The sequence below is a fragment of the Leptinotarsa decemlineata genome, unplaced genomic scaffold (assembly GCF_025532065.1).
Source record: "Leptinotarsa decemlineata unplaced genomic scaffold, Ldec_3_MD MMD2_tig00004307_RagTag_RagTag, whole genome shotgun sequence".
NCBI classification, from domain to species: domain Eukaryota; kingdom Metazoa; phylum Arthropoda; class Insecta; order Coleoptera; family Chrysomelidae; genus Leptinotarsa; species Leptinotarsa decemlineata.
The window spans coordinates 2644759-2656965 of NW_027412606.1; the positions used below are offsets into that span (position 1 = coordinate 2644759).

Here is a 12207-nt window from a genome sequence, read left to right on the forward strand (position 1 = left end):
ATTGTAGGAAAATATCAGTCATCTAGTACAATTATGGAGCAGATACCATTTTACTGTCACGTAGTAACTCAATTAAAGACCTTGGTATATATTTTGATCAAACATTTTTTTCCAACCACATTAGATCGAAAGTAAGTGAAGCATTGAGAGTTTATGGCTTTTTAGTTCGCAATTGGAAATCTTTTTTGAACATATCTGCTCTAATTACTCTTCATGTAGCTTACTAAGGGTAAAAATCAGAATACGGCTATGGTCTATGGTCTTCATTCTACAACGACTACAATACATTATTTGAAAAAGTTAAACATCGTTTCCTGAAGTTCATTTACTTCAAATTTTGAGCTATCTATCCTGATGGAAGTATTCCATATGAATCTCTTACCATAACATTCAATATTGAAAGTTTTGAATTACGCAGAAAACTTGCTGAAATAATTTTTTTTATACAAATTATCGCACAACACCTATGGATGCTATGGAGGTGTTATCACTTATGAATTTCTGTATGTCTCATTTTGGAACTAGAAGTACAAAAACTTTCCTCAACCGACTGGCCAGAAAAAAATTTTACCTCAAGTCACCTATCTTTAGCATTTGCAATAACTCCAACATAATTTCAAATTTGTGTGATATCAATTCCGATTCCCAAGAACATATGTATTGTTGAAACTGCATCTCAGTTTCTCATGACGAATGTTTCTGGTACAGTTTTTTATTTAATTTTAATATATTTTTGATGATACGTTCGCCACTACTGTTTCCTTTCGAGTAATCATGGATTACAGCAGGATGAGAAATTTCAAGTTACACTGCTTGAAACTGAATTAAATAGATTCATGGTAGATTTTTCGAGTCTATGAGACAATGATAATTCCAAAACTTGTTTAAATTTCCCTACATCTTCTGGGAAAATCGGGACATGGTCAGTTTGCTTAATCAATTTTGAGTGAATTACAGGAAACATTAGTATATTCAGGATTAGATAATTTAGGAAACGATTGCTACATAAATAGCATTTCACAGGTGTTTTTCATGATGAAGAATTCCAAGAACGAGGTTTTAACGGTGAAAGAGAACGAACATGTTTCCTACTTATTCACCAAACTCAAACACCTGTTCATGCAGCTGCAGTTTCGTAAGAATTTATCATCTTTTTCACCAACCGATTTCTTAGAGTCCACTAGATACTCGTTAGGACAACAAGAGGATTGTTCCGAACTCTTTGGGTTCTTAGTGAAACCTCTTCATGAGCAGGAAAGTAGCAGAATCAATACTCCTGACTACTCTCGATTGAATGATTACGTACAGTCTATCTTGTCTTGTGTTTGTTTTGCGGCTTCTTATGCTGATAGAGAGCCTATGGTGTTTGTAAGTCTTTTGTTGAAGGAGACCTCACTAGTTTACTTGGTAGTACATGTTGAAAAGTTAGCAAAAATGAATGTGACTATCTAGAACTTCAACAAGCTTTTTCTAATATGACTGATAATCAGTCCCTGCATAGCTTATTGTTGAATCATCTGGATTTCTATAATCTGTGTTTCACAAGTAGTCATTTTTCGTTATCTCTCATACAACTTTCTTTTTTTTCCACTTGGTCATTGGTGGTGAATATTCAGGTGACCCAACAAATGACAAATGTCAAATGTCAAATGCTAAAAAATTATGAAATAAAAATTTAGGTTTTAGGATTAGTTAGGTTAGTTTTCAAGTTATAATATGCTTATTTAAAATAGCAAGGGTTGAGTGGTAGAGCACCCTCGGGTGAACTCCCTCTTGGGATTTTTGTGTAACAAGATGAATATCATGCATTTTATTTTTCATTGGAAATAAAGACATTATTATTATTATTATTAAAAATAACTTTTAACGAGTTATGATCTACTGTATTGACAAATACGCGCCAAAATAACTGACTATTATAAGACAACAAGTATAGCTGAGGCATCAGTCAATCTAATAACACTGATGATTTTCAAACATGACTCAACCTCTGACGGAAGTACCAGATTCTTACGAAGGTTCGAAAAAGATGAACACATCAATCTAGAAGACTACTTTTATAATCTTTATGCAGTAATTGTTCACTGTGGCTCTGGCGTTGAATTTGGTCATTATTACTCCTTGGTCAAAGACAAAACGGACTGGTCCAAGTTTGACGATAGTCGTGTCACTATAAATATTCTGACAATATTCTGAATTTATTGGAGCCTCTAGAGACACCCTACATTTCATTCTATGAAAGAGAAGACATTGGCAGATTAAGATCTTCTGATGATGTTGTGCTGCAGATTTTTCCGGGTTTTCCTGCAGCTGAAAAAGCAAATACGCCACTGGAGCGCCAATTAATGATTGGCGCTCCGGGGCGACTTGATTGCCTGTTGAGGAGGCATTTTCAATTCAACAATGAAAACTTTACAAAATGCACAAAACACAATTTTATACACAGTTCTGAAGAAAAACAGAAACTAATCTATCAATCTTCTGTATGAGGAAACAAAAATGTTCAATGTAAGATTTCTTCACATTTATCGTTGTTTAATGTGGTCTCAAACGAATTGTCAAAAATATTTGCTACAAAATTCCCGAACGACAGGAGGTGTTACAAATACACAATTTAGAGTTCCCTTAATGCATACATTTTTACTCAAAAATCAGTTCATTTTTATAGACTCAAATAATATAACCTTCTCCCAAATAATATATAAGAACTAAAAGGTGCCATAAGATTAAAAAAAATTACATTTTTCAATAGAAAATTACAATATTTTCAATATATCTAAGTAAACAATAATCTTACAATTACTAACCCTCACAAAAACATCCATAGGTTATAAACTATAGGCCTGTTTTGAACAGGAACATTATTCTATCAATTGTTTCACTTCTCTCATACCCAAGGATTAGGAAAGCCTGAGATGTGTATAAAACAAGTAAATCGGACACATTCTATGTACAACTAATCTTATCTCTGCTTCACGATATATTGTTAGAATAAGAATATGATCCTTCAAAAGATAACTTTCATAAGACAGGCATTAAGTTGCCTAACTGAAACTTTCACTAGAGGAATCATATTAAACAAAATGTAAACAAATATTTAACAGAATGTTAAATTGTAAAAATGTATTTCCAATTACCTGAATTGAATAAATTGAAAAATTAAAATTGTTCCGTAATTTCATAATTTGTATTACTTTTTTCTATATGTTCCTATAATCAAAAATTCCTTCACGTGAAATTATTCTATATAAATTATGAATTTTCCGCCTCAGACTCAAAATTTCACAGTACTCATGCATCCACGTTACTTCCGTATATATGAGATGGGCTAAATAGGCCAATATAAAATCCTGCAGACTACTTCTAATAATTCCAAAAAAGTTTATGATTGAAAGGATAAGTATGATTCATACATTTCCGTAGAACAACTTACATGAGGTCTCATCCAAACTATCGGATGCAAATTCGGCTTCTTATGATGATAGAGAGCCTTCGGTCCAGCAGGAAATTCGGTATCTTCAAAAAGCGATCCACGTTCTCTACAAGATCTCCTGATCGCGTGATAATTGGAAGATACTTTATGGCGGTCCGAAGTACAGTACCTGAAACAGTGACAAAACCGTGATAAGTAAAAGTATGACCCCAAATTGAGGTACTATAGTTATATGAAAGTCTTACGTTAGGATTCATTTTCAAATTTTCTTTTGAATTAAATATTTTTTTTCCAAAGAACAAGGTGCTGATGATAAAATAGATGCTGTGGAAAAAACTCCAAAGCTCGTTCCTGATTGAAATTGAAGTGTCATCGTTAATCGAAATATTTCAAAATGTTTTTGAGAAAAAAATACGACGTTACTGACACTTAATCCAATTATCTCACAAATAGACTTTCAATTCATTGAATTGAACATATTGGCATTTTTTGATTCGGTATCTCGAATTTTCCAATCCTGTGTGTTTCATGATAATACGTTACGTTATTTTTGTGTTACGATCCGCTTGAAAATTATCATATTTCAATTGATTCTGATATTACAAGAAATGGTGAATGCGCAAGGGTACTGTCTTGATACGGTATCGATTTCGAAATTAATCAACGTTTTTCGAGAAGTTTTTTCTGGATTAGTGATTCAGTAATGTGAAAAAAATAATCGAAAAATGGTTACAGCGATAAAGAATCCTAATAAGTATTATGAAGGGTAAATTACAAGTACAATAATTTTTATTCCTTTGATTTTCTTTGAAAGGCAAAATTTTCATGATCTAAGGTTATTGGAACAGTTACAGAGTGTTCATTCCAGAAATGTGTTCATATCCATCAAAAATGTCTAGGAAAGAATTACCCAAAGAGGTTAAGTAATTCTCATAACTCTTATCCCGCAAGAACATAAAATATGTATTTCAGCAAAAAAAAACTTGTTTCAGAACTTGATCCATTGGAAGTTCAGATGAACTAATTGAAGAGTATTTCTCCCATAATTGCCAATAATAATGCAGATGAAATATTTTCCCATAGATGTAGCTGTTTCGAACTGTTAGAAAACTTACAAAGTTCTGCTTGGTCTCATTGAGAGTGATATGGAAATGTTTTGAGCGACCACGCTGAAGAAGCTTCATCTTTCAAGCGCTGAAGTTGAATCATTGAGGAAATGATCCATGTAAAGCATTAGGAGTAGTAAAGATAGGTGCGAAACCATATTTTACATGTATCTATATTTCACATTATAAATTTCTAGTGAATCAGGGACAATTTCGCTAACCACAAGAAACAAACACTTATCCAGAGGAAAATGATATAGAAAACCTCATAATTATTTCAATTTACACACAAGAATTAAATTTCTGGAGGAACTACGATTCTCTGTGGGATGCTGAGTATGCATTCGAAGTCACGGTAATAAATTCTTCGTAACTTTCATTGAAACAACGTTACATTTTTGTTATATAAAACCATACATGTGCAACTCAATGAACAAAACTTATTTTGTTCATCTGTGGCGGAAGGAAATATTATCAATAATTTAATATACCTGGATATTCTAGATCTCCAACAGAAGACTGTTATTATGGTTTCGTCATCCTTGATTAAAAGAGGAGGATGCGTGGAAGATTTTGAAGGACATAATACTAGATGTTCATCTAGATCTGAACTGATCTGCTGTACTACAGCTCTACCGAAGCTAACCGATGATATTTTAATGCGAGTGATCGAAATCAATGTACCGTTTTGACTCTTCTAGATTTCAGCAGGGCATTTGACACCATCAATATGAGCTGTTATTGTCGTTCTTACACTATATTGGCATGTCAGATGATTTGGTTATTTTGTTTTCGAAACTGTCTACACAACAAATACCAGGAAGTTGTTCATAATAGAGTATATTCCACACCTATGAATTTTAAAAACAGGCGTTCCCCAGGGATCAATTCTTGGCCCTCTCCTATTTACGATATACACTAGTCAATTAGTGGAATTCCTTCAGTATTGCAGTGTACATCTCTATGCCGATGACACCCAAATCTGTTATTTTTTTGAACCACACAGGGTGACTGACGCTAATAGGCGGATCAGTCATGAACTAGACACATTCTCATCCCTTGCTGAGAATATGTGCATCTGAGTCGAAAATACTAATATTTGGTCCAAAAAAACACAGAGATATTGTAAAACAATAATTCTTTGCGGCAATTGAGGATACAAAAACTGAGTCGCTGAGACAGCTAAAGAATATACCAAAAAGTTTATATCAGAACTGATTCAAGGATAGGAGAAAGGCTGGCACAAGTATAATATATCTGAGAGGGACTACTTTTTCGAACAGATATTGTATGTTTCAGGTACTCTGGAACCATAGATGAATACTTTTGATTTAGGGGAACAGTATCTTTTCAAATGCATTGTTCAGCCAATGTTATTTGTTCAGTTTCACTTATCAATCATGGGATGTATATTCATGCATGAAAAATGACTACATTTAGCATTATAGAAAATTGGCTTGAGTAAAAACGAAAAAAGTATATGAAATATTATCTAGGTTCAAGCAATTTCAATACATAGATAGGTACATGAAAGAAATTGAGTGGAAAATTTCAATTACTATTAGTTAACCGATCTACTTTCCAGAATATATCTATGCATGATTAAAAGAGCTCTGTAGTTTTTTTATGACTTTATTCGAAAGATTTTCACTTTTTTACAAAATTGAAAGACCAAGAAAAGTTATTTCTCAAAAATGAATCTTTTCTTTGTCAAAGGTGAAAATGAAACATTTTTTCTACACCAGATCCAAAATATTGCCTCTCGATGTACGATTCGCTAACCAAGTTGACATCATGAAGAAATAACTGTGTTTTGGTGTGAGAAAATGTTTTTGTCACACTAATCTTTCCTAATAATATTTTCTCATCAATATACGTTAACAGAATGTAAATACCAGAAAAACTTCATAGATACTTATGCATATTATGAGTTAATTTTTGTTTGGAGGTGGTTGAGGCTTGTCGGAAAGGATAAAAAGAATTGGGTCCAAGTAAAACATCAGAACCTGCTTCAGATCTGAAAACACTACTCAGCCTCACGAAAACCAGGTCACCAAACGCGGACTGCGATTCCAAGAATTGCATTTACCAAATACCCTGCGAGTGCAGAGAATCATACATTGAGAGGTCGTTGAAAGTTCGCATTGCCGAGCACAAAAAACACACACAGCGAGGTGAAACCAGCAAATCAGGAAAAGCAGAACATGTTTGGACTCATCAACATTACATCAAAAGGGCTCAAGCTGAAATCATCAACAAACAAAAACACTGGTTTAGGAGAAGATTCAAAGAAGCCGCATAAATGTACAACAACGCATGTAGCCAAGCTAGCGTAGAGGTAGTAGAGGTAGTAGAAGGGATAGGTGAAAGCACTCGAATGATCTGTGAATCGCCAGATCTCGGAGGAATAAGTCCAGTCATCACCCAAAGACGATTGTTCAAAATTTGTTTGAAAAATCTGTTTAAAATCTGTTTGTCCGTTAATCAGTTGTCGAGGCGGGAATCGAACCCACGGCCTTCCGATCGTGGCGCACTACCACCGCGGCCAATTCCACAATTGGATACTAACAATCGAAACGTCGTGAAGTAACTCAGCTTGGAATCCTTTAATTTTTAATGTTCATTTCTTGTTCAATTATAGTTCAATTATTAATTGTCACTTGTATTTTATTTTGATGTAATTCCATATAATTGTTATTTTTTCGGTAACCTTTTTAATTTTTATTTATTGATTCTTCCAGGAAAACCGAATCAATTTTTATCATATTGGACAATGAAAGTCCTAAGTAATGAAATGAGTTGATTTGTTTTAAAACTGTGAAATATTTCAATCTTAAGTCCAAGAATATTGACTCATTCCAAATAATAATGGAAAACTACTGAACTTTGCTGCCAAAATGACAGTTTTAAAAATCCTTCATGAAAATAATTGTAAAAAAAAATTTACTGAAAAATTCAATGATTTTCACTATAAGTGCGATATATATTTTGCCAAAATAAGTTGATTTAAGACCTGTGGGTGATAATATGATTATTACTATTATCATTTCACAAATTACTCTGTGGTAATTAACTGCTGCCTTGCTTTTGCTTACTCGATAAATTTTGAATATTTCTCAGATTATACATGATATCTGAGATCAAGAACTCAATTCGAGGAGGCCTATTCAATACTTACAAATCATATGAACTTATCAGGTTTCACATAACTGATATTTTCGTTGTTCGGTATCTGAAAGTAGCTAAAATACATTCTGTAGCACTTGAATCTATTTCGAAATGTTCGACTGTTTCTGAATTGAATTGGTAGTTTCGTCAGCCATCTTCTTTGCAGTGAACGTTAAGGGAAAGAAAGTGACGTGAATTATACTCAGAGATCATGTGAAACACAATTGCCAACGTTAGATTCCGTTTTATAGCTCTTGCTAATCGAAGAAGAAGACATGCTTTGCAACGAAATCAGTTTATTCAATATACATTCGGGCTAATTACAGTGAATTCATGGTTCTGCACCCGCATGAAGTCTGGTTGAAAGACCATTCATGGGTATCTCCGAATCTTTCAGAATGGCTCTGCATTCTCGGGCCTCGTAATGACAATGATGATAAGGATTTTTATTTGGTCAGAGAATGTCATGATACTCAATGTGCAAAATCTGATTGAATATTGATACTCATTTGTTGACGCAGTTATTCAAATCATCTGTTCATTAAACCGGCGAAGGCAGTTTAGCAAGTAGCTAGCTTCTTCATAGGTTCATACTCAGTCATCGGAGATTCCTCATGATGAATAAATTTCTGAAGAAGCCAGCAACTCGTGACAGCGAAACGTCAGGAAAAAATTTTAAAGTTCGACGACCTTTAAACCAGAAAAAAGTGACACTTTTCCAAACTCTATCATCTCAGTTAATACCTATTTAATTCAATTGGAATAAGAGCCATTTTTTGAAGGATAAATAGATTATTAAGAGATTGTTAGTACTGAAATAATGTTTTTTTTGTGGCATTACAAGGTTTCTAATTAATTGATTATTTCATAATGGAGACTGATTATTAAAACAATATACATTATATTGCTCAAGATTGTTGGAAGATTGTGATTTGAGACTGATAAATAACAGATTTTCACAGAAATGAGAAATTTTTCAGTTTGATAAGATCTATATAACAGATAAATAGTTCATTAAGTGATTTTTATTTGCTGGAAGACTGTTTTTTTGTAAAGAGGAACCCCGCTCTTCCATACACATTTTGTTTGACAGACCCGATTTCCCTTTTTTTGGAAATTGTCATATTACTAATTTCTGTCATCGTATCTCATTTTATTTTGAATTGATAACAATGACTATAAAAATAATCATTTGAAAAAAGCAATTTTATTCAATAGCTATCACCTGTGGTTAACTTTTTTTGATGTTTTTCAAAACTGTCTCTTTCATGCACACTCTCCCCTACAAATATACCAATATATCAATATATACCACGACACAATAGATTAAATATTTATTAAGATATGTATCTACAAAAACACAAAACAATAAAACGCAAAAAACTTGCGAAACACCCTTAACATGCCTTCACTTTTAGTATTTTTAATTATTTCAAGAAATTTTTTTGGAGTATAACATCATTGAGCCGGTAGCAAAATGAAGAAATTAATAAAGTTAGCGACGCCTAGTTTTTTGATTCTCACAAAATAGAATTACATGGAAAGTTACTTACATCATGCAGCGTGATAAAATATGTGCCTTATACAAATCCAAGCAATCATTGTCCGGAAACATGCTCTTATCACAAAAGAAATCACGATGTTCACACGAACATGAAAACATAATTCATCCATTTTGTACACGGAAACGAAATTGAATTGAAACAGTAACGCAAATCGAAGCACACTGAGCTCCGGTGCATTTTGAATGCATTCATGATTATTCGTTCGTTCGATGGATCAAGCAATATTGAGTTGGAGTTTCTCCTGCCAAGTATTCATCTACCTATTGTGAATATTTCTGAAATAAAACACACAAAGACATGTTACTGCGAACGGAAAACTGTACAGGTGGATATACTTTTGGAAAAGTATGGAATCGACTGATAATAATAACAGCGTTTATTGTCGAACAGTGAAGCAAAAATTACCAATTCAATTATACAAATTATAGCACTATTTCAAAGAGATATAAAAGTTTGTTTGAAGGTGGTTGACAATGTTTCGCGTTGCATTTCGACTGAAGGACGAATTCTTTACGCAAGATGAGGGACTGCCAATGGGATCGCCACTTTCACTGGTTATAGCTAACATATATATGAAGTGATTTGAAACTCTGGCTATTAGAGAAGCCGATAAGAAGCCCCGAGTCTGGTTGAGATATGTTGACGACAGCTTCATAATATGGAACCATGAGAATACAGAACTACACACCTTCCTGAAGCACATCACAATGGAGAAGAAAGTCCACAATGAATTGCCATTCTTAGACGTATTTGTAAAGAGGACCAACACTGAATGGTAAACATCTGAATACCGAAAATCCACTCACGCGGGACAGTACCAGGAATCACGCGGAACCAGGAATCCAAACACCATCAATCAACTGGGAGAGGAATTATCATGACTACTAGACCGTGCTTTCGAGCTTTGTGATACAAAAAAAGGTCTCGAGAAGAAACTAGGCATTATCAAAAATGACCTTCAACGGAGTGTTTACTCCGAAGTGATAGTGGAACAGACTTTGGCTGGAAGACAGCAAGAACCTGAGAAGGAAGAGAAGCCGCCACAACCAGTACTTGTACCCTACATCAGAGAATTTTCGAAAAGGATGAGAAAAATTGAGTCCAAGTATAACCTTCCAAGAAGAACCTGCTTCAGATCTGGGAACACTATCCGTAGCAGCCTCACGAAAACCAGGCCACCAAACGCGGAATGCGATTCCAAGAATCAAATTTACCGGATACCCTGCGAGTGCGGAGAATCATAAATCGGCCAAACTAAGAGGTCATCGAAAGTTCGCATTACCGAGCATAAGAAACGCATACAGCGAGACCATCAAGTGGTGTCAAGCTGAAATCATTCACAATGAGGAACACTGGTTTAGGAGAAAATTCAAAGAAGCTGCATATATGTTGTCCAACAACGCATTCAGGCTACCTAGCGTAGAGACACGCAATATATGGATACCTATAATCAAGCGGAACACGACCAACTCCCGCCAAACCGTCAGCTCCTGCCAAAACAGATGAAGCGGAGAGAGGGAAGAGGGGATAGCACTCGAATGACCTATGAATAGTCAGATTTCGAAGGAACGAATCCAGTCACCATCCGAGAGCGATTGTTAATGCTAAGAGTCTTGGAATCTTCCAATTTTTAATTGTTTAATTTTTCGTGGTATCAATTAAAATGAATTTCACATGAAACAAAAAAGAAGAGAGGTTGGTGAGTAACAGGATGAGTTTTTCCTTGAAAAAAAAAATGTTTTTTTGCCGACGTTTCGAATTTAATTGAATTGTTCTTCAAGAGCTCAAAAAGTAGTTTTCTCGTGTTGATAATATTACTATTTCAAGAACCATCAAACATATAAGATACATATGGAAACGAAATAAAAACCATTGCAACAACCAACTTTCCGAGACAGCACCAACACAAAACGAAACTAATAATAACTTCACGCGTTATTCATGCTAAAAAAAAATTTAAATACTTCCAATTTCTGAATGCTTACAAACAATTTTTTTTATTTCCTCATAATTTCAAAAATGATTATTTATTCCATTATAATTTCTGATAACCACAATCCTGGATTGGGTAAGTACTTTAGAGTACGTATTGAAGGAAATTAAAATACGATACAAAGAATTGATTATGAGCAACAACAGATGAAAATGATACTCATCCCACCTACTGGTCAACATTGTAATTTATTCCAAGATCATTCAATGTTATCGTGACCCTGTATGATACTTATTATGATTACATTACCGCGCTGGGTAACATAATAAGCTAACGCCAACAACAGTGGCGTGTCAAAGCACATCATATCACATGTTAGTTTTAATTTTTGAGTTTATCAATTTCCTTTGCTTCCAAATAATTCAGTTACGAACCTTCATTTTCTATGTGCAAACTTTGAAACTCTTCATGAAAGATATGATTTTCTTCAAGAAGATGATTTGAATATGTTGAATTTGTTTTCCTATTTATACAGCTCGTATGATGTTCCTGGATTTGATTTTTAAATGTTCTGCCAGTTTGACTAATATATACCTCAGGACACGTACCAGAGTACCAGAGTACCAACCATACAATTGTTGAAAGACTTCTTGGCATTTTTCCGTCAATAGTACATCTGATTTATCAGAGATAAGAACTGACATGTCATCAGCATATAAAGTAAATGATGCTGGTACTGATAGGCGATCCAAGTCATTTGTGTAGAATATAAATAGTACTGGTCCCAAAATTGAACCTTGTGGTACACCCAGATCAATACCTCGAATCTCAGAACTTTCAGTGCCAACAGTGACATATTGTTTCCTGAAAGTAAGAAAATCTGATATCCAGTCCAATGGTAATCCTCTAATTCCAAAAGTGTACCTACAGCTTTGAGAGCAGAATAGAATGATTTACGCAGTCGAATACCCTACTGAGATCACAAAAGATTCCAACAGGACA

General features: G+C 34.2%; 1 protein-coding gene across 2 annotated transcripts in view; it reads right to left on the bottom strand.

Moving 5' to 3' along the window:
* LOC111508969 (calpain-9) overlaps positions 1–12207 on the bottom strand; it is a 204306-nt gene that overhangs the window by 56939 nt on the left and 135160 nt on the right. For both annotated transcript variants that reach the window (XM_074178763.1, XM_074178764.1), the window contains one exon: positions 3434–3602. In XM_074178763.1, the coding sequence (XP_074034864.1) occupies positions 3434–3602 (169 nt within the window). The remainder of the gene's footprint in view (positions 1–3433; positions 3603–12207) is intronic.